The sequence below is a fragment of the Abramis brama genome (genome assembly GCF_963993115.1).
Source record: "Abramis brama genome assembly, chromosome: 4".
NCBI lineage: Eukaryota > Metazoa > Chordata > Actinopteri > Cypriniformes > Leuciscidae > Abramis > Abramis brama.
Window position 1 is genome coordinate 50749964 of NC_139966.1, and position 23436 is coordinate 50773399.

The following is a 23436-nucleotide window of genomic DNA, read 5'->3' on the forward strand; positions in this document are numbered from 1 at the left end:
CAAAATACCTGTGAAAAATCAATTTGGAAAATGTCTTCATATTAACACGCTACATTGGACCTTTTCTTAGAATGTAAAATGGGATACTTGATTGTGATTGGTCAGTTGTGGCATTCTGTGTTTAAATTGTTGTATAATGATGCTAAAATTTGACCCAGGTGGTCAATCTCATGCCATTTTCTACTTGTATAAAAAAGCTCAAATCCATTTAACAGTGTAATCAAGAACATTTTCGCATAACATAATAAACCCCACTTGCTCGCTCTGTCAGGGTTTATTTGCGATAATGACCGGCTGATTTTATGCCATTCCTTCTATTTTAATGGGCCGATCAACAGCCTAAATGTGTTAAATAAACTTGTCTTGGGAACGTAGGGTCTTCACAGTTAAATGCTCATGCATGCAAACAAAGATGTAAGCTCAACATTAGGACCAATTGTTTTTTTCTACCTTCTCTTTCTCCAACAGACCGAATGGATGCAGACCGATGAGGCAGACGACTCTTTGATATCCACAGAGATGAAGGAAATGGCAGTTGTCTGTCAGCCAGATCAAGGTTTTCTTAGGTGCACCAGGCTTTTGATGAAGCACCTTTTAGCAGTCCGAGACTCAAAGGTAAGATAGAAAGCATGGCCTCTTTCAGCAGCATCTCCTTTTGTGTGTTGTACTCTTCAATACGTGCATAATTTGACTAGTGCTTCTATCTTCTCTTTTAGCCATTTGGCTCTGGTCTCTTGTTAAATGGGGCCTTGATGTGGGTCAAACACATGTATCTGAACATGAATTGTTCACAACGTCTCCTTCACAGCCATTAAATGTTGAGAATTTTATATATAGTATATAAAAAATATAGTAAATCCATAAACACAGTAGGGCTGTATCATCATATTGTTGAAGCATTTTTCACTTTAAACTGATCAAGTATGAGGCGCTTTGACAAACATCTTACCTTTCATCTCCTTAATTGGCTTGAGGTCTTTCTTTCTCATGCTCTCTTTCTCTTTCCCACTCTGTCTGTGTCGTTAATTATTAAATATCAGAGAAAGCCTAATTACATCTGAACAGTGTGACGCCATTAAGTAAATTGTCTGAAAAATTGGTACAGCACAGCACAGAGCTTCTTCCATCTTCTCTCTGAAGATACAGTATCATTCTCAATGGACCACTTTCCACATTTGCAATTCAGAGGCCCATTTCAAAGAAACAAAAAAGACAGACAAAAAAGATTGTGTGCAATGCGACTGCAATTACTTTAATGACTCTACTAGGTCACATAACAGAAACAACATGGTGGATGTATTACTTGCAAATTTCATTTATACTACCCATATTCATACTATAGAATGTACTATTTTAAAGGTTTTGAAGTTAATTCAAATTCAAATGTTGTACCTACTCAGACATTTCGGAGACACCAGTTGTCTTAACAAGTGAGTCATTGAATCATTCATTCAAATGATTTGTTCAAAACTGATTCATTCAGGGACAAAACAAGTATTTTTGTGAGTCTATGAATCTTTCATTAGACCAATTTGTTCAAAAACTCAGATTCATTCAGCAATGAAATGTGTTGCTCTGAGACATGCAATGGCTCTACTGTGGATTTTTTGGAACTATTTTCGTTGGTGAAATAGAGCAAAAATCGACAATATTCTGAGAAATATAATTAATCTAATATTAACTTCTTGTTTATTGAACTGTTATATAAAATTAATAGGCCTATTACATTTGCAATCATATTCGGGAAAACAGCACACTTGATTGTGTGGTATTGCTAAACTATAGTGCTATGCATAAGTTTAGATACCCATGCTAAAGTTGACTAAAAAGAGGAATAAAAAATCATCTTTTGGAAATTGAACTTAATGCCTTAATTAAAAAAATTAGGAAAAATCCAACCTTTAAGGACACCAATCTTTGTGAATGAATAATGTATCGTAAATAAATAAATACCTAGAGATTGGCATGGTTTTATTTCAGTTGAGAGATGATCTTATGGAAAGTACTCCATGCCAATCTCTATGTATGGTGAAGGCTATGTGATGATGTGGGGCTATTTTAATTCCAAAGGCCAAGGGAACTTTATCAGGATGCATAGTATCCTGGATCCATGAAGTAACTGGCCTTTAAAAATAAAAATCTGCCTGCCTCTACGGGAATTTAACATAGGGGTGTCCAGACTTATGCACCCTGTATTTTAAGGAAGAACATTTATTTATTTACGATACATTATTCATTCACAAAGAAAATTGGTGTCCTTAAAGGTTGGATTTTTCCAAATTTTTTTAATTAAGGCATTAAGTTCAATTTGCAAAAGATGATTTTTTATTCCTCTTTTTAGTCAACTTTAGCATGGGTGTCTAAACTTATGCATAGCACTGTATATCCTGTCATAAATATTAAAAACAAGAACTTTTGAATTTTGGGGACATTGTTGTCCTCATATCTTGAATTTTGGGGACATTTCTGTTAATTTTGGTGAATTTTTTATTATTTTTTCATTTCTATGCATTTTTGCTCCAAGCCTCCTTTAATTTCTTTCCCTGGTGTGTGCGCAGAATTATGTTTTTCGAGCTCAAGCGGAGACCCCTTCTGTTGCGAGGCCCGTTCAAGTGAAACGAGTGAAACAGAGCAAAGGCCACTACTGGTTGCAAAATGATGTAACATCTGTCGATTTTTTTTTTTAGCATACACTCTAAGCTACAAATAAAGCAGCTTCAATATACAACACATTGTAAAATACACTTTAACAATTCAGAATTTATTTAATTAAAAAACATTTGAAACATCCAGTAAAATTATATTTCAAATATTTACTGCATTTTTTTCTTTTCTTCCTTTTTTTATATATATATATATTTTTTTTACAAAAGTTATCACAAACTGTACACATCATAACAACATACATAGCGATCGTTTTAGTTGTCTGGTGCAAATATGACAAAAAATCACTGAGAAGCAGTTCATCAATAGCTCCACAAGAAATCATCTCAGGAAGTTGAGTGCTAATCAAAACAGTTGTACAATTTTTAGAAGCCATTACACAATATATGCAAATTGTGTATAAAGTTATTCAAGATCACAAACCCATAGTACAAAACAACCACCAAACGATCCATAGAAATGCACTTCAACAAGATAACAATTCAAAGAATTCAAGTATGTACACACATGCCAGCACTGGCAAGTTAAATAAAATAAAAATACTACCTCTCAGAAATAATAGGATTCTACATTTCTAAACCATATTTAATGTACTGGTATCAGCATGCTACAAGAATACTTAATCTTTGTTCTATCACTCTGACCGAGCTCTGGGGCAGAAGCACTGTCTTCATGTGCAAATCAAAGTTAACAGTACACAGCCGTTTGTGTAATTGCCATGATTGCATTATTACTTAATGGACACACCAGAAAACACTCAGAATACCAGCTTTAAAAAGTTAGGAGTGCAATTACCATGGTATACCATATTATTTGCATACTGACTGAATAGATGCTGGATGATTTCACTCAATGAATACTAATTCTCTGACATAAGAAAACTCGACTACAACACCTATTAATCAACAGGCAAATTTCTAGTGTCCATTTCTTTTTAAATGACCACAACATGTGAATATTGTATCAGTTGAGCCTGTAGTTTGTGTGGTTGGCAGTGCTTCACCTGTTATTTCACAGTTGAAAGAAAGAAGGAAGTTTCAGTGGCTTTAATTACTTTAGATGTTATTAATTTGGTTAAAAATAACGTTTTTTTCCCTGAACCAATTTATACATGTGACGTTTATACACATTATACACAATTCCCCTATGAAGAATGCTAAACATCTTCAAAAAATAAATTTTCATTAATGATCCATCAACTTTGATTTCCTTTTGACCGTCATCTAAATATGGATCTGCATATACTGTAGTATATTAGCTTGATTTGATTATTTATAGCACCTTAAAAGAATTACACACAACTTACTTACAGTGTGCAGTGCCAGACACCATCACATTTTAATTTACTTTGTGTAGTTTTTCAGGCACAATTATGTTTCTCGCTAGTAGTATAGTTTCAGAAATCATTGTAAAGGAAATATATATTTTTGCCTGTAAGCACCGACAGTCCAATAATACATCAATAACTCTAGGACGGGAGAACAGGAGTGGAAGAGGGATGATTGATTCATTTTAGATTTGAGAATTTGATGTTTGGCAAGTGTTTCATATATTTAAAAAGATTTGATATGAATTGATATAAATATTATCTTGCATGTTGATAATATTGGGCATAAACAACAATTTTGTGCTACTTTGACTTGAGATAACCATCCTTCTAAACAACAACAAAACACGCTACATCTTTGGCTACTGTGTAAGCCCCTTTTGAACATAATTTAGTTTTTAATTTAGAAACAGAAGAAAAAAAGAAGAAAAATTTAGGTTAACTTTTAGTGACCTTCCAAAACATTTGCCTGCTAGATTTCAGTGCCTTTACAGTAGGCCTATCTCTTTTATTATATGTCAATACCTTATTATCCTGTGTACATATACAGTATTACAGCTGAGTAACTGATTCTTTTCCATTTATTTAACATATTGAAACGTTCAAGTTCAATGAGCATATCATTAAATATGTATTAATATATCATTTAATTAAGTTTGATTCAATTTGAATGTCTTTAAATCAGTATACCACAACAGTTTTATTCAAATAAATATTCTTTAGAAGCATCAATTAACAAGCAAATGATTTCACGTGATTGTTTCTCCATACCAAAAAATGTATTGATATCATATTCAAACACCTCTTCTTTTCACTCTCCTAACCCTGCCTCAAATTTGTCAAATATTTTCACCAGACAGGAGATTATGTAACTGAAACGTTCAAGAATATGAAATGATAAGTACTGTCATTTCATGTGTCTGTAACATGTCATAGCATCATTATACTGTCAAACAGCAAGAAGCTTCACATTATTTCACTGTCAGCTTCAAAATGACCTGAAAACTATTGTTTTAGGAGCTCATAAACTCAGCACCAGTAAAAGCAAAATGTCAGAGAAATTGTGAGATTTGGATACGTGATTGTGTCTGTAGCAGGAATACCAGTACTGTTTAGTCCTTTTTTCAAATTAAAATGCAACATTACAGGCTATAACTAGAGAAAAATATACCGTATTAATTATACAAACCAAATGTGTTTTGCAGTTAGGATTGTGTGGATTCCAGGATATTATGGGGTCAATGGGGGTTTTGGGGATGGACATGATCGTTGACTCTCAAAACTGGATGCTCTTCCTGGCCACTGCAGGGACAGATGATACCAAAATATTACAGAAGAGTAGTTTGGGACATATTAGACTTGAGTGCACTTGGCATATGGATCCGAATGAGCCCAAAGCACCACATCAGGGCTCAATCTACATAACATTGGCCCTATTTACACCTTGTATTAAGATGCGTTTTGGTCTGTTACATGGAGTTGTTATCTTATCATTAACATTTAATAAAACTTGCAAGTCCAAATGTTTACATTTTGCATGGCATAAAAACAGCATAATATTGCATCACTTTCCTTATGGGCAAGTGGTATTTGCACTAGGGATGCACCGATACCACTTTTTCCAGAACGAGTCCGATACCGATACTGTCATTTTTGGTACTCGTCAATACCGTAACCGATACCTGTATTTTAAATGTATTGGTAGAGAAACCATCGTAATCGTATTATTTGGCTAAGTTAACTTAGTTGGCTAAGTTATTTTCATGCTTAATAAAGCCTGCTAAAATGCTTTGTATGAACTTCTGTTACTTTCACTGTTCATATTCTTTCATTTAACAGTACAGCACATATTTAGAGCTGCTCCAGAAGGGCTCAGTGTTGAGGATTGGGTCAGTTGTACAAATGTTTAGACACAAGTGAAATATCAATTATTTATTCCAATTTTGATACTACAACAAAAACTACAGTAGGCTAATCAGTCAAATGTGAAAAAACACTGCATTTTCATTACTGTATTAATTAAATATAGATGGATCTTTTTATTTAGTCAATACCAGTGAGTAATTTATTTGTCCTTTGTTTGATTGAACATTAAACAATGTTTGAACATTAAAACACAGCAGCAGGTTTATTAAACTGCTGCCTCTTTAAGACCGAACGCACATACCACATTTAAATATACTGTCTACATTCACTTGAGATATAACCGACTTTGTTTACTAGGATACTTGCGAAGACAGAAGTTTTTACCTAATTTTGTGTGAATTAGTCCGTTCAAGCGCTAGACGGAAAGGACAATTCAATTCAGTATTAGCGCACTGTCTGATACGTTGGTTTTTCGGGGCACGCGCTTTGGATGTTTGTGTTGGAACTTCTTGTATGTGACACTTATTGGCCTGCAAACATCCTTTAAGTAATAATGTAGGGAACCACTCGTTATACATAAATCAGGTAACGGTTCATGTTTTACTTACATATACAATTTAGTTTTAATCCAAATAACACGTACTGAGTGAATGATCAGCAATCAAGAGCATTCAACAGAAGTGCGCTCAAGTGCGCTCTCTCTCTCTCACTCTCTCTCTCTCTCTCTCTCTCTCTCTCTCTCTCTCTATCAGTTAATGTTAATAACGTTAATAAGCTACATGCCTCGTTTTACTTTCTTTGCCATTGACATCTGACTGAACTACAAACTTTCCACTGACGTCTGTGAAAAAGAGATGCGCTTGACCAGCTCTGTGACACTGTGCGCTCAATCCACTGCACATTTTTCTCTTATCAGCTCGCACACCACAGCTATAGGTGATGCTATATTTAATATAATATTCCACTAATAAGATACATTTACTTCATAGACACTAGACAGCCTTCTTTTTTTATCCCCATTATACTCTCTGTTGTCAGTGTTTCTTTGTCTGGACACAAGTGTACAAACGCTGCCTGGTATCAGTTGTTGGTATCGGAGCATTTTTACGAGTACGAGTACATGAGCTCAGTATCGGGACCGATACCGATACTGGTATCGGTGCATCCCTAATTTGCGCCCTGCTTTGTCCTCGGATTTCTAGTCTCTCACCTCACAAAGTGCATGCCAGTGGGTGATGGGCTTGCGTGGATAAGCTAGCATTTCGTTCCAGTGGTCCCTTCCAAGACCCTCCGCATCCGGCCCTGTCCTGCACACCCCTATCACTTCATTGTGTCCAACTCTGAAAGAGAAACAGATCGCAAGACTTTGTTTTAGAAAAAGTGGCGTTCATTGGTGAGTGGCTTGCTAGCCTGAAAAGGATGTACATTTTAGATCCATATGCAAAATAATGGATAAACAAAGACTGAGGAAAACAGTGGAACTAATAACTGTAATACTTGATCAACAGGATTGATCATAAATGCTCCCACATTCACCAGCATATATTTCACCTCTTCATGGCTCAACAATGTTTTAATGGCATAATTTGTCTTCAATTACAGCGTAGACGCTATCTGTCTGGTTTAATAAAGGTGCACAGCAGAGTTTTACAAAATCAGACTGTCACTGAATGTTCTCAATTAAGATGTTTGCTGCAAATATTTGAATAACAACTGCCAAGCATGTTATCTAACTTAATATTATATTTATCATCATCTTTCATGTCAGAATAATTTATCTTCAGCATGTTGTGAGTTTACACTGGTATAGGCTCTAGTATCGCCGTGACCCTACATAGGACAAGCGGTTTGGAAGATGAATGGATGGAGGTTTTGAATTTGAATGGTAATTGTTTTGATATTATCTTAAAAGGCAGGGACTGACCTGTCGTAATCCATCACCGTGATTGACAGGCTGACCTGCTCCACGTTCTCAGGTGGGATGTCGAAAATGATGGCCTCATTATAGACGGGGTTGAGTGTGTTCTTCTTGGTGGTTGTCTTCCGCTTCTTCAGTCTCCGACCGTCACATATGAGGGAGACTTTAACATATGGATCTGTGAGGGAAAAAAGCAAAGTGAATCAGTTTGGAGCTTTTCAGATTCAAAACTGTTCAAAAAATAATATCATATTCCACAACCGAAATTTTTTTTAGACCTTGGTAATATTTTATGCATAGAAGAATTACATGTATTTTCTTTTTAGATGTCTTAACCCTTATGTTCTGCTTGCGATCTGACAGACCCCACAGGCGTTTTAATATCTCAAAATAACATATTTGCATTGATGTGTCAGGTTGATGCCTCCTCTTATGCAAACTGATTATGTACAAAATGTTAACTTAATAACATGCATCATATGTCCTCTATGACAAATGTTACATCTTTTTGGGGTTGCAGAGACCCTAGGCATAAAACAAAATGCACTTAATTTTCACATGAGATTTTCTGATTTACGTACACACTGTAGAAGGAAACTCTTGCCAATAGTCTAATTGGATTTATTTTATTGTATTTTTCTACAATACATTTTAGTATTTAAAATACTAATATATTGGATACCAGTGACATTTTTCTACCTTGTGATACAATGTTAAAGTTTCAACATTTTTTGTCTATATAACATGAGGAGAAAAGTGGTTAACCCTTTAAAACCGGATGTGTCGTCGACGACACAGCCAACCAAGCTGTATTCATGTCACTGTAACTCTTCAACCGTTTGCACTATCAAAATAATTTAAATAGTTCCTGAAAGTAGACATCGAGCGCTTTTCGCCAATATACGGCTTATTACGGTAATATCATGTTTCCGTCGGCAAATGACAGCCGCGCGGGATGGAAGGATTTGAACAGAGAGATTCGACGCGCGGCAGGTTAGAGTGTTTTGGATTGCATAAAATAATAAAAGAAACGCACAAATACATGGCGAAAGAAGTGTTAGACAGCAGAAGAGGGGATTGGGATGATTTTTAATGAAATTTGGGAGGCGGATGGCCGTTACTCTTTCACGTATGTAAGCATGTAGTGCGTGCGTGTGCATGCCTGAATGGGTGCATTTGTATGTGTGTGTGTATGAAAAAAAGTATCCTAAATGAAAACTGTGCAACTCAATGTCACAAAAAACACTTGTATATATGTATTATAGTTCATTTTTCAACTTTAAAGTGTTGGTTTCTTTCGTAAGAAACTACATGTAAGCATACAGTGCGTGCGTGTGCATGCCTATGAATGCCTGCATTTGTATGTGTGCGTGTATGAAAAAAAGTGTCCTACATGAAAACTGTGCAACCCAATGTCACAAAAAAGACTTGTATATATGTATTATAGTTCATTTTTCAACTTTAAAGTGTTAGTTTCTTTCGTTCATGATTTTTTCTGCTTTTTTTCTAAATAAAAATCAGTAAATTTATTCTCGTTTTTTTATTTTTGTCTATTTAAATTCTATTTACAAACTCACCACACACAATAATGGTCAATAACTGTAATTTGTTGAAAGCTTACCTTTTTCTGAAAAAGATGACACCTTGCACATGAAGATAGCACATTGTTTTAGAATTTTACAGTCAAAAAATCAAATTATGTGAAAAACACCTATTTTAGCTTCAGGTTCTAAAGGGTTAAAGCATTACAGTTATTTTCATCATCATTTAAGTCAGGGGTGTCCAATCCTGCTCCTGGAGGTCCACTATATCCTTCAATCCTAATTAAATACACTTTTGCCCCATAATAAAAACTTGCAGGCAAGTGCACAGTAAAAATAAACCTAGAATATACTCAATAAAAGTGACACACTTAAAGGAATTAGGTAAAGCTTATCAATACATTTACATCATGCAACTAATTACTGATAAAAATGGATATTACTTGATAGTTGCTTGACTCTTTATAGTTACTGCACATTTAAAATAGCTTCTGTAACTAGCATAACAAATGTTTGCAATGAACAATTAGGAAGTTACTTGTTACATTGAGATGAGCAACATACATTAGAAACTTAATTCATGTAAAGGTGCTGTATGTAGTTTTTAGACTGTAGTAAAGCATACAAATACCATAATATGTTTGCAGTTCTTTAGCAAACATGCTAAGTGCATGTTCTTTTTTCTCCGAAAAACAATTCTACAGCCAGTTATTCTACTTCGAATGTGCTTTCCGTGTTGGAATGGCTGTTTTTGTTTTGGTCCGTGAGATCTCACCCACTGCCAATTTACTCAATAGTAGTTGGACACCCCATGTTGCCAGTTGGCGGAAAACACAACGTATTGCAGCCATGGAAGCCAACAAACTGGGTCATAGATTGCAGATTCTACCCGACCTAAAAAGCCTCGGCATCCATCTAAAAAGCTCTATGACCAGAGGCAAATTAAAACGTGGATAAATCAACTTAACTCACATTGTCATACTTGTCACCTTCCATTGTCAATTGCGCTCATTCCTGTTGCATATCCTCAATCTGGCAACCTGCGTGAGCTTTGAGTTTGAGTTTGAGGGGGCGGGGCAAATAACTCTCTAATATTTTGAATTTGGACTGCAGTACCCATTTCAACCACTAGCTGTCAATATTACATACTGCACCTTTAAGTAAATTAACAAAACTTAAAAGTAGACTGGACCAAACTAAGAAAATACACGTTTAGCAATTGTGTTGCTTTAACTCATTTTAATCACATTTAAGTAAATTTAACAAGCAGCAAATCTCAGTTTTACAGTGTGTTTTGGGGTAGGTTGGAGAGAAACTGCAGGACATTGGCCCTCTATCAGAGCCAGATTGGACACCCCTGCTCTAAGTCCCCAAACATTAAGATGGTAAAGTCGTTCTCAACAGATTATGAGGGTTAACACTGACCAGAGTAGCCGGTTATGTCCATTGCTTTTAGATTGCGACATTTGATAACGGTGAGGGTCATGCGTCCAGCCGTGGGAAGATAGCAAAGGGAGTACATAATTTCACCCAGATCCACACTCTCCTGAAGGAAGGAAGGAAAGAAGGAAGATAGGAAGGAAGGAAAGTTAGATATAAAAACAAATAGAAAACAAGTAGATTTGACTGTATGATGCCAAGAGATGCCTGAAGCAATGTCTGCATATAACTTTACAAAATATTGATTAAGTGATCTGCAGGTATCATCCTTTTAGCAAATATTGTAATATGATTTTCCTCTTAAGAGTCTCTTCAGAGAGCCCTTATACGACTTCAAACAAAACCCTTATTTACTGACCAGATAGACTTCTGTTTGCCTCGCCGGCAACAACTCGTAGCATGTGAAATATTGGACTAATGTTTGCCCATCAGGTCTAAACCTGATCTACTCTTTATTAGATCTAGAGAGTGGATATATATCTCCTTTAAAAACTTTAGCGGAAAAAACAACAGTGACTAAGTTGCAAAGTTGACAAAGTTGTGTACAGAAATATGGCTCTTCTGAGAAATTGAGCTGTTTCCAAGAAGACTTTCATAACGGCTGTGTTTGTGTGGAAGTGTTACTGTGGGACGTATGTTTTGGGTGGCTGGTTCTTTTTCTCAGTTTTGAATGAGACAAATCTAGCTTCCCTGACCTTTATTAGCTTTGCAGAGGCGGTAAAGACTATTCTAAAAGGCCAGTGTGTATTTTGGTATTTACAGCCTCTCACTACTGGAATAAGACGGCCATTATTCTTTCAAAGGCAACTAAAGATAGTGATTAATCTGTCCAAGTAAAGATTAAAAACAGATTGCGTAATAGAGAGAAACGTACATACTTAATCACTGCCGTACTGTAGTTACTGTTTAAATTTCAGGTGTACCACATGTACCCTCCAAATCACATCCCTTTTCTCAATACCATTAATTACATACAATATTATTTTTACACAGTTTCTTTTTTTAAACATAGTGTTTGTGTTCTGAAGGATTAAAATATCCGTTAATTAAATTTAATTCATATTTCATCAGATGTATTAATTTTACTCAATTTTACTCTACACTTACACTGCTGTTCAAGTATTGTTTTTGAAGTGTCTTGTGCTCATCAGAGGTTGCATTCATTTGATCAAAATACAGTATAAATATTGTAATAGTGTGAAATATTGCAATTTTAAATAACTGTTTTCTATTTTATTATATTTTTATATGAATTTTCTTCAGTGCCACGTGATTCTTCAGAGATCATTCTAATATGCTGATTTAGTGCTCAAGAATAATTTCTTATTAGATTTGAAAACTAGATTTTAGTGGAAACCGTGATTATAATTTTTTTCAGGACTTGATGATGAATCTTGAAAAAAAGACAATAAAACATTCACACCTTTACATTTACTGTTCAGATTTAGCTCAAGCAGTTCAATGTCTGACATTTATTAAATTTTTTTCATTGATTCATTTGAAAAATATCATTAATTCTAGATTTTTTTCTTCAAAAAGATTCTTTAGTGTGATATTAATATCTTGTGGTGCAGTGGGTCTTTTCTCATATTTTCATCAACAGTATACCTTAATTCTCATAGTCATGTTGCGCATTTCTTTATTCAGTTTTTATGTTTTACATTTTTGTCAGACATTTCGTTGACGAGATTAACCCCGATGTGGTACCGCCTCTGTGTAGTCTGATGCCAAAACCCTCTCTGTCACATCCTATCCTCCCTTTCCACGTCTCTTGTTATCCGCACCACAAATGCTGAGTACAGAGAGCCACGGGCTAGTTCAGGAGTCACGTCTCCTATTGGCGTTCGTGTCCGAAACAATTCACAAATCTTTTTGGGGCTATAATACCCTTCCTTTATTGACTGTCCAAGTTCCCCTCCTCCAGATCTGAATGGCCTTACCACTGCAGCAATGTGCTCCAAAAACAGAGAATAAAATTAGACCTCCAAACGTCAGAGTAAGATAAAATAGAGGGTTTCAGTGTGCAGTCGGAAGTGTAACGGAGCAAGCCTGCAATCTATGGCTCTGACTATTTTAGGAATTGAGAGTTACTAGCTTCTTTGCACAGTCGGGAGCCTTAGAGCAGCTGGTCTGGTTCTGAATGTTGGTTTTTGTCATTAAAGGGCAGTTGTGATACTCTCATAACTGAGAACAACAGGTCGAAAACTCGCACTGCTGTTCCAACACTACACATCAATATGTTTATATTGTAGCTATGAGGGAAAGCCATAGTAAGAAATAGCATGAGAGTGATCCAAATGTTAAAGCAAAACACAAGTAACTTAACAGGTGCCGATATGTCAACCACACAACAGGAATATGCTGAAAACAACACAATCATCAAATTAATGAGCCTGAAAGAGACTATTGCGTCAAACAAGTAGGAGGAAGAGATTGCTTTTCCCAAACAGGAATGACTCACCACAGAATCTCTGTGGTGAACAAAATGAAATGCTGTCACCATTCACTTTTATTTTTGCAGCAGGAAGCCGGTGGAACGTCATTCTTAATGCAGCTGAATCACTGTACGGACGTGGGTATGACGGGCAATGCCTTTAACCTCTACAGATCGTCTAGTTATTGAACAAGTGTGCAGATTACCACTTAAACTAGGGTTTAATGTTCCAGGTCCTGTGAGAAATCAAAGATATATCTTTTTCACTAAGTACACAAACCTTTTTTTCTTTATCCTCCAATCAGATATCTTGAAGTATATTCTCAACGTAAAGATAAACTGCTCAATGTTCACACAAAAATGACTTTCATTCTATGATACAATTGAAACATTCTTTAAATATCTTCTTTGTTCTGCAGAAGAAAGTCATACAGGTTTTGAATGACAGTGAGTAAATAATTAATTTTTTGGTGTACTATCCCTTTAAGAAGTGCTATCCTTAAAAATCCCCCATAAATATCATGACTGAAGCAGTTACATAAGCTCTGATATATTAACTGAGGCATAATGAGTGGGTGTCATTACCACGAGGGCCAATCTGACTAAGAAACCTAAAAAAAGGGCGGAAATTGCTAATGTTCTTTTGTCATAGTCCTGAAATGCAGTGCCGGTAACATTTTTTTAATTGTATTCTGAAGTCAGTGGGACGGTAGGACAAACTCAATTCCACACCTGTTGTTTGAAGGCTCTGGCTTGATAATCATGCTTCCTGTGGGTCTGGAAACTGGCAATTGGATCTATTTTTGGAAGGGGTATGTGGGTGCCCTGAAAGGGTGAGTCAGTTTGGAGATGAGCTCTCCCCCACACCTGGCTTTACATAACAGATCGATCTATCTGTTAATGAGATCTTCACACTCATGCAGTCAATTTTTCTGTTTGGTTTGAAGTATATGACCAGTTAGTACATATGTGAATACAACTGTCCTTGTACTTTCGATGGTATAATAGACAGTTGTTGGCACTAGTAACACTTAAGCCATAATATTTAGCCCATAGGAAGATGAATTGGAATGAGTATTGAAGTATTCCTCCACCTTGATCCATCCATCCATCCATCTATCTATCTATCTGTCTGTCTGTCATTCTATATATTGTTCTGTCTATCTGTCTGTCTATCTATCTATCTATCTATCTATCTCGTTCTATCGTTCTATCTATTGTTCTTTCGTTCTATTTATCATTCTATCATTCTATCTATTGTTCTGTCGTTCTATCTATCGCTCTATCTATTGTTCTATCATTCTATCTATTCTATCCAACATTCTATCTATCATTCTATCTATTGTTCTATCGTTCTGTCCATTGTTCTATCGTTCTATCTCTTGTTCTATCGTTCTATGATCTATCTATCTATTGTTCTACCATTCTATCTATCATTCTATCGTTCTATCTGCTGTTCTATCATTATATCGTTCATTCTTAAACCTCCAAGGCTTTTCAAACAAGACTTTCTTCTTGTCAAGCCATCATTCAGAGCTTACAGTTTAACGTTATATGAATTTCTTTGAATTTCAATTAATTTCAATTCTATTTCCTTACGTTCACATTTGAATTTCAAGTCTGCAGTTTGCAACTTAAATCCAAATTCAATTCAAATTCAGAAATTGACTTTAAAGAAAGTTCATTTAAAAGGCACTCTCAATTCAACTCTGAATGACGAACAACCCTGCCAGAATCTGGTCTTATTGAGGTATCTGAGGAAAGTATGAACTATGCTTTCTATATGCACAAGGACTGAACTTACTGTAGTTGCTGCGAGGATGTCCTTCCAAACCACAGCTTCACGGGAAAGGTCAGACAGCTCAAACAGGTTGTCAACCACCACCTCACCAATCATGTCATGGCTTGTGAAGCGGTCAAAGTCGTACACGCTGAAGTGCAACTTGCGATTGCACAGCTCACTGTACTCCACAGGGAAGCGGAACGCCTCGTCGAACATGGGGTTGAGTGTCTTGCGGTGGACCCTCGTCTGAAACTTCTTTTTGCGGTCTGGAAGCAGGTAGATCTTCACGTAAGGGTCGGAGGTGCCTGTGAAGTCTTTGGCCGGCAGATCCAGGGCCTTTAGAATGCGAACCATAAGAGCTTGTTCCTCATAGTCGTAGCTGAGGGCAAAGCTCAGCTTTCCGCACGTCTCCACCGGCTCCTTGTTTCCTTCTTCAGAGTCCACAGACTTCTGCTTGTACAGCTCAGGTTTGATGCGGCCGATACTGACTGTAGAAGACTGACGCACGGGTAGAGTGTCCATGGTGAAGTCCACACTGGTCACATTCATCTGCCGCGGCAGGTGGCGGCGGAAAGAATTGTGCCTATGAAGAAGGAGAACTTTTATAGTTACTTGTGAAAAAATGTATTAACATTTTTTAGTTTGGTCTTGCGCCTTGTGTTGGGGAAATTACTCTAAAACTATACTAGTCAAACTGCTCTTTAAAACTTAGAATACAAGCTACTATCAAAAAGTAGCTAAGAACAATGCATTTAAAAATATATCAGATTATATCATTTAAAACTTAATCAAAGCAGTATTTATGAGGGATTTTGAATGAATTGAATGAATCCATCAATGAGGGTGATAGCATTACATTTAAACAGATTAAACACAATAAAAAAAAATATCACTGAGGCACTTGAATCAGTGAATCAATTTGATTATTTTTTTTGATTAAATAATTTACAGATTCATCTAAATTAAGTGACTCAATAAAATTAATGGGCATATACTATATGCAAGAGAGGATGTCACTAGTGAAAAATGTTAAGTTAGTAGCAATGCTTCTTTTAGTTATAGTTACTCCTCAGCACTGGAGTGGACAATAAGAACTTTATGAACCCTTTTCACACACTGTGAGGACACATTTCCACAGTTACCAACATTGCAAATCTAGTAAAGTTTTTCATATATTCATTTTTATTAAATTGAATATAGGCCTCCATAACTGCTGCAAGGGTGCTTTTACTACAACGGCTGAGGGAGTGATGGCAAATTTCTCATCATTCTCTCTTCTGACCGCTGTTATCAGTCTCTCTATTTTTGCTGTCGTCTCTCGATCATTCACCGCTAAATAAAGTTGACTGTGAAGACTCCCGCTTCTGAAAACCCCGGAAATGTGGAAAAAGGGTCTGTTGTGTTCCTCTTCAAACTTTTTATTCCATTTTTAGCAACTTTTTGTAGACTTCACAATAGAATATCACAATAGTTAGGCCTGGATCTTTTTTCTTTTTTTACTAGAAAACCTATTTTGAACACTCGTCTTGACTCCTGAGGAAATCATAGTTCTCTACTTATCCTTGGTGTTTCCTAGCAACTAGCACCTTTAGGACGATGACAACAAACATATGACAATAACAGTGTGTTAAAAAAAAGTCATGGATTGTATCATTTAACTGACTTGTGATATTTAAATTAGCTAAATTCTATGATGAATATATATGTTTTTCCAAATGAATCTTTCCACCATTTTTCTCACTTGGTCTCTTATCATCACTGTCAGTCTGTCTATCTCTCTTTCTACTTTGTCCAACTCTGTCTGTCACCTGCACATTACGCCTTGCAATTTGCACAAACGTCCTAGAACAATGTGATGATAAATTAAAGAGAGAGAGTAATTAACTGCTGTCTTTTCGTTTTGAAGAGCATTTCTTTCAAAATCCAGTATTTGATGGCAGTGGTTCTGAAATATCTTGCCAAGCGTAATGAATGAGTCTGTGAGTCAATGCCAGAATTCACAATTTGTATTTCTACTCTCCCATATAAGAGATTACAGAAGATGAAGGACGAGGTGGAAATATTCAAGTCTTATTAGCCAGTCACCTGTTGCAGAATACACTGAACTACAAACTATCCTCTCAGCTCAGTTGATCATGGTTTTAGTTCATGTAAGCTATCTAACAATAGTGTTTTATCATATTACAGCAGAAGGCAGTTAATTTTTGCAGGCACGAGTATCATAACACATGCTCATGCATAGTTAAATTGTGCATTCTTCAATAAAAGCTTTTGAGATATAGCACTATAGAAACGAACCTGAATTCCAGCTTAAATACTAAAGGCATTTAAATAGATATATTACTTTGATAAGTGGAAAATAATGCACTTTATTACAGCACCCAATGGGTTGTGGCTGCAAATCGTTTCTAAGAAATCTTCACTTGAGGCATTGTAAAACCGTAAAGTTATATAATATTAATAGCATTTCATACATTCTCAGTTTCTTCCCCAGAAAGCTAAATGATTTAAAAACCTCTTAGTAGTGCATTAACTCGTTAGCAACAGTTTAACTATCCTCTCTTCAGTCTAGTTCAGCTCACTTTAGTGATCAACCTACCATGAAATGACCATTTCAGAGAAACTAGCTTCACATTTGAGCCTTTTTTAAAGACTTTTGATCAAGGCCATCATCTCATGGCATATTAGCCTATTTATTATTTAATTACTATATTTCTTCTTAGAGTGAAAATAGACAAGTCAGAGTGATGTACTTCCAAAGTGATATAGTGGAAGTTATATTAGAGGAATGACGGAAGAATAGAAAAAGAAAACAGAAAATGTGCCAACAAGTACACCTAAACGGTCTTTCACACTGACATTTAAGCAGCTTTATTTGGCCTTTCCGTGCAACTCATTAACATGAAGACACCTCATCTGTTACGCTGCAATGAAGTTTTTTAATGATATTTCTGTAGCTTGTCAATAATGGATTCTATGAGGAATTGAGCACAGCTGTTCCTCCTTTCCCCAGTCGGACAAACAGTCGCAGCATGTCAGTGCTATTGCGTGGCAACACTAATTACATCCCTGCTTACTTTAAACACGGTGCCACGCGAAACAAAGAGAAGAAGAGCTGATTGTTTAATTGCTAAGATAACTTAATGCTGTTGCCATGGCAATGTGACACTAGGGCTCTGATTGGTGGGCTGCAGTGATTAATGGGCGTATGCAACAACCAAGAGATGCGCCATAATCCTGTCAGTGGGGTAAATATGTGAAAATAAGTGAGTTGTGATAATAGTAACACCAGAAATATAGAATAATTAGAATTAGAAGCCCTAAATAATTCCCATTAATTGAAATGCTGGACATTATTATTATTAATTGTTATTGGTAAATTGTATTTATGTTATGGTATTTATGTTTAATAGTTTAAAATATGGACATTTTTGTTTTGTTTTTTAAAATGTGCATATTAATTGTTAAAATTTGGGGAACATATAGTATATACGCTGTATTTTTCTTTTGTTTTTATAAATATATAAATCCTCTATATTGTACATGTTTGTGGGGCTTAGGCCCAATCCCAATTCTACCCCTTACCCCTTCACTTTCCCCTACCCCTCTGTTTTGCGCGTTCCCGTGAAGGGGTAGGATTGTCTCGATTCTCTTTTGGTTGGAGGGGTAGGGGTAGGGGGAAGGGCCAGATAGCCCTTGAAACGAAGATTTTTCAGGACCACACTTCAAACGAAGGGGTATGAGAAATGTCCCTGCATACACCGGTTACAGAGGCAACATGGCTGCCAATAATAATTTTCTTTATGTCACATTCAATCTGGTGTTCCTATTTACGGTCATGTTCTTCAAAGAAACGTTTGCAAAAAAATCGATGAAGTTCGCTAACGTTAGTCCCGCAACACATTTTCATGTCTGATAACTGGTGAATGTAATTGCGGCAGGGAATTGGCTTATCTTTTACCGTACGTCTGCTATGAACGCATTGTTTTCTTGTGGTTATATGTGAACACGATATAAACGAACAGTGCTTACACAGTTTCGTGCTTTTTGCAACATGATCAACCAGTCTTGTATGTTCTTTATCAAACAGGGACACCTGAGGAAACCCGGAGGCTCATTCGTTTTCGCACTGACAATGAGCAACGTTTCCTGAAGTCCAAAAATACTTAGGCGTCGAAGATATCGTCATCTCCATTGTTTTCTGCGAACTTCAGAAGAAAAATGCAAAAAAAATAGCTGTAACCCACGCAATTGAGATGACTACAGCTGACGACGACATCTTGGAAGTTTGTGATAAACATTGGCGCATCTCCTGTGACGTAGGCGCTAGCAACTACGTATAATGACGTGTAACGGTGTAATAGTGGTGTCCCATTTCTTAGGGGAATATTTTCACCCCTACACTTTGCCACTCTGTTTCAAGGGGCAAGGGTAAGGGGTAGGCGAAGGGGTATAAAATAGAATTGGGATTGGGCCTTAATCTACTTTGTAGCTGTGCCTTGGCTTAGATATGGTTGATTTATTTCTAGCTGGAAGTCGGCCATGAAAAACATAAATGTGGATATTTTATAAATGAAAAAAAAAAAAAAACAACAGCTGCTCTGTCATTTCCTGCATTTAAAGGCACACACTGATAACAAATCATTCAGTATGTGTTTAACATTCAGTAAAGGCAGCCCTTCATAAGCACTAAGTAAATGTTCTGTTTTCTAAACTAGATATGAGTTAACTCGAGTATTAGTAATGAAATGAGTATCCCTCGTCTGTAGTGTCATTCAACGTGCAATCAAGCATCAAAAGTAGATGAAAATCATCATGTAATTGGTGCATCACCTGGAGGACGAGGTAGGTTCAGTGGTCTGCCTCTGGATTTTGGCCTGTTTGGTAAGACACCCACGCAGAGCCTGCTGCACCTCAGCAGGGATATCTGGTGACGTCTGGCTGATCTTCATGGCCGCCTCCAGGATCTTAACCGAGCTGCGGCCATTGACCTTCACTTCTGGTACCTTCCTCCTCTTGTCGTCCTCATCCTCTTGCTGGACTTGCGATGGCTGTCTTCCCACCATTGCAATTGCCTTGGTCTCAGGATGAGGAGAAACAGAACGAGACAGTGGAGGTTGGGCCGGGGGGGCCTCAGGCAGCACCCCCGGCGGGCAGCGGTCAGCATTGGACGAGAGCGCCTTGCTTCTCCAAATGGGCCAGCACAGCTTCCAAAAGACAAAGAGTGAGACTACCAAAAGGGCGAGCCCACAGAAACCTACGACCACAGCTAGGAGACTTACAGAGATGTCTACAGGCAACAAGAGGAAGAGAGAGAGCAAAGAAAAAGAGGCAAGTATGTGAAGATTGGAAAGAGATAGAGTGTGTTGAGGAGATCATAAAGAACAGAGGGTGAGGGAAAAAGGAGACGAGGATAGGTAAAGAGATAAATGAACAACAGACGGGCAGACAGAGAGCACCAGCAGCAATAAATGATGCATGACAGACAAACAGGAGAAAGAGGGAGAGAGAAAAAGAAAAGAAAGAGAGGGCAAGGTATAAGAAAAAGAAGACTGAAATGTGAATTAAGTTCAGAGTCATTTTGCTCGCCTTTTCATGCAACCAAAGTTAATATAGAATGAAAAATAGAGCATAAAAAGTATAAGTTCACAGGCACTCAACTAACCTCATTCAACTTTTTTTTCTTTTTTGCATAAAAACATTAATTATGTCACAGTGTTAATGCTGAAAAAGGTCTCCTAATGAATGGCACTGTTGAACTGTCACGTGTTCAACGTGCAAGAGTTTCAGCTGCCTAATGCACTGCGCAATGCAACACATAATTATAGTTGTTCAGTGTATTATGGAGTGAGTTTTAACACCACACTGCTAATGGTGATACTAACCAATAAGAAATGAGCTACAGGGATGGAATCAATATCATACATGACCACTGCCCCCTTGAGATGACTGTACAGTGATAACATATCATCTGCATCAGCATGTGGTCATTTCATGTAATTAATTTCTGGCTTCTGCTGCACTCAAGGCCATTATCACACAATATAGCACAGCCTGTACTGTCTGATATGTTTTGAAAGTTGTTAGCCCATGACATAGGTATTTCTGTATTTGTTTCATTTTCTCTGGATTACATATGTAAAACAAAACATACTGACAGATTTAAACCGATTTCCACAATGAATTCATGCACAAAATGTCCATAGTTTGCGTTAGTGTTACTTGCTCTAATTTGCACAGTTTACAGATAGGCTAAGTTTTAGAAAACACTTTCGTTAACACTTTATTTTACAGTGTTCTTGTTACACGTTACATGTAGTTATTGTATTAATAACTATAAAGTATGCATAATTATATGCAACCCTAAAATAAACCCTAACCATAGTAAGTACAAGTAGTAAGCCCTAATTATTATTACTCAGTACTACTTAAAAAGGACACCTTAAAATAAAGCGTAACCCTTCTTTAATTTGTTGCCAACAAATACGAGCAAAATCCCTAAGTTACAAACGTTGTAACAAAATGTGTATGCACGTTTCTGTCGATTAAATGTGTGCGTTATTCTAACGTCTCAGTTTGTTGTACAGTTATCCGTTTACTGTGATTTTATCGGGAAAACTCACGAGCGAGTAAACGAACAGAGTTTCAAACTTGTTGCGCATGATACGCTACAAGTAGAACCGTTTCCTGATGTTATGCTGGCTGATTTCAGGTAATGTAATGAATGTTAAGAATGTTTCTGTGACTGCGAGCGAACTATTCAAACTTTCAGTGCTCTGGATTCCTGCACTCGTGCTTTGAAAAAGTTTTCTCGTTAACTGGCTAACCAAAGTTCCTGGAGAAAATATGTTTGTGAGAGGATGATAGAGCGTCGTTTATGTTAAATTTACCTGAACTTCCTTTACCTGGTATGTTGCTCTCCAGAGGAAATATATCCGCGCATTTTTCCCGGTCGACGTGCCCCGCGAGGCACAGCTCCGTCACTATTTGGAGAGCCCTTTGGCACAGGCTGACGCCGTCCTCTGTGCGGACATTCATGTCTTTCCTGTTAATCCATTGTATGTTGGACGATGCGTGAGGGCGAGGGTTCATTGGGGCACCATGTAAGCTGCTGAGTGCAGCTGATGCGTAAGGGAATGGAGAAAGAGTGACGCGTTCAAGTCCATGTCCTCCGCGCAAAGGCGCACCAGATTCTTTGGCGCAGTGGAACATTGTAGGGGCACATCTACACTGCCCAATAGGAGACACGCGTTGTCTGGAGAGGGAGGATCATACTTTCTCATTATTTATGAAAAAACAAAGTTCTTATACAGTAGAACATGGATTTGCTTTATCATAAAATGACAAAGAGACTGAGCTGTACACTACTTACACTATGTTGTATTGTCAACAGTTTTTGTCCATGGCTTTCAAACTTGAGGTGAATCCGTAAAGCTGTATGGCTGCAAGAATTACAACACACACATATCGTTTATATATATATATATATATATATATATATATATATATATATATATATATATATATATATATTATACTCTTTGAAGATTGTAATTTCTATGACGTCTTGCAGTTTAAAATTGTATATCTGTTTATCAATCAAATAGGTACAGTCAGATAATTAACTGTACCTGTCTTAACATCTGTGCACACATTCTTCTTTTAAAGCTCTTTAAATAAGTTTTGCTGAATAGTTTTTTGGTATTCCTTTGGAATAGTTTCCTTTAATCATTCCATTATCAGAAATGTACACTTGTGTTGTCAGATGTAGAAAACAAGTCAAAAATGAGTAGACACTGAATTTAATAGAACAAAAGAGGATGGGGAATGTTCGTCTGATAAAAGAGAGAACACTATGTACTTGGCTCAGTGCTGTTCATGGAGTCTGACAATCTCCTTGACAACCAAACGCAAACTGGGGAGCAGTTGAGGCATCATCCTCATGCAGACCCATGTGCATGTGGCTTTGCCCTGTGAAACCACTGGCTTTAGAGAATGCGTTTGTCTCATGCTAAACAGGTGCGCAGAGTTTTGCCTGAGTGATTATGTAGGCAGACTGAATACAGATACAGAAAAGTTAATGGGTTCCCTCAAACACTGATTGACACAGCATGTGGACTTGGCAGATTTACTATTTTGTCCCATAAAAAAAAAAAAAAACTGAATTAATTAGGCTACCAGTTTAGTAAATCTTCACACACATGTCAGTACAGTCTATTGTTGTTGGTGTTGTTGTTCTTTTTCTTCTCCTTGTAATTAACATTTAAATAATGTACATTTTAACATTAATTTAATGTTGTCACGTTCAGTTTTGGTTTCTGTTTCATGTTCATGGAATTCGAATACTTCCCTTCTATATAGTATGCGAAAAACAGTACAGCAAAAGAGTAGTATGTCTGAATACATAGTATTCGGGGGAAAAATAGGCGAAAAGTTCACGGGTGACCTGCTACTTCCAGCGAG

The 23436-nt window shown here is 36.8% G+C and overlaps 1 protein-coding gene across 3 annotated transcripts; it reads right to left on the reverse strand.

Annotated features, from left to right (window-relative positions):
• Positions 1–2345: 2345 nt before the first annotated feature.
• On the reverse strand, positions 2346–22185 carry syt10 (synaptotagmin X; the record flags this gene model as incomplete). 3 transcript variants are annotated; one of them, XM_084110741.1, is made up of 8 exons in its annotated part: positions 2346–3667; positions 5181–5293; positions 7068–7197; positions 7782–7953; positions 10742–10862; positions 14995–15556; positions 19807–20263; positions 21879–22185. In XM_084110741.1, 7 exons carry the CDS (start codon positions 22183–22185, stop codon positions 5222–5224), a joined length of 1821 nt encoding a protein of 606 aa, XP_083966867.1. In that variant the 3' UTR covers positions 2346–3667; positions 5181–5221. The 3 variants fall into 3 exon arrangements, with proteins under 3 accessions (XP_083966867.1, XP_083966866.1, XP_083966868.1); XM_084110740.1 differs by having other exon boundaries at positions 2346–5293; XM_084110742.1 differs by having other exon boundaries at positions 2346–5293; positions 21864–22136.
• Positions 22186–23436: the final 1251 nt, after the last annotated feature.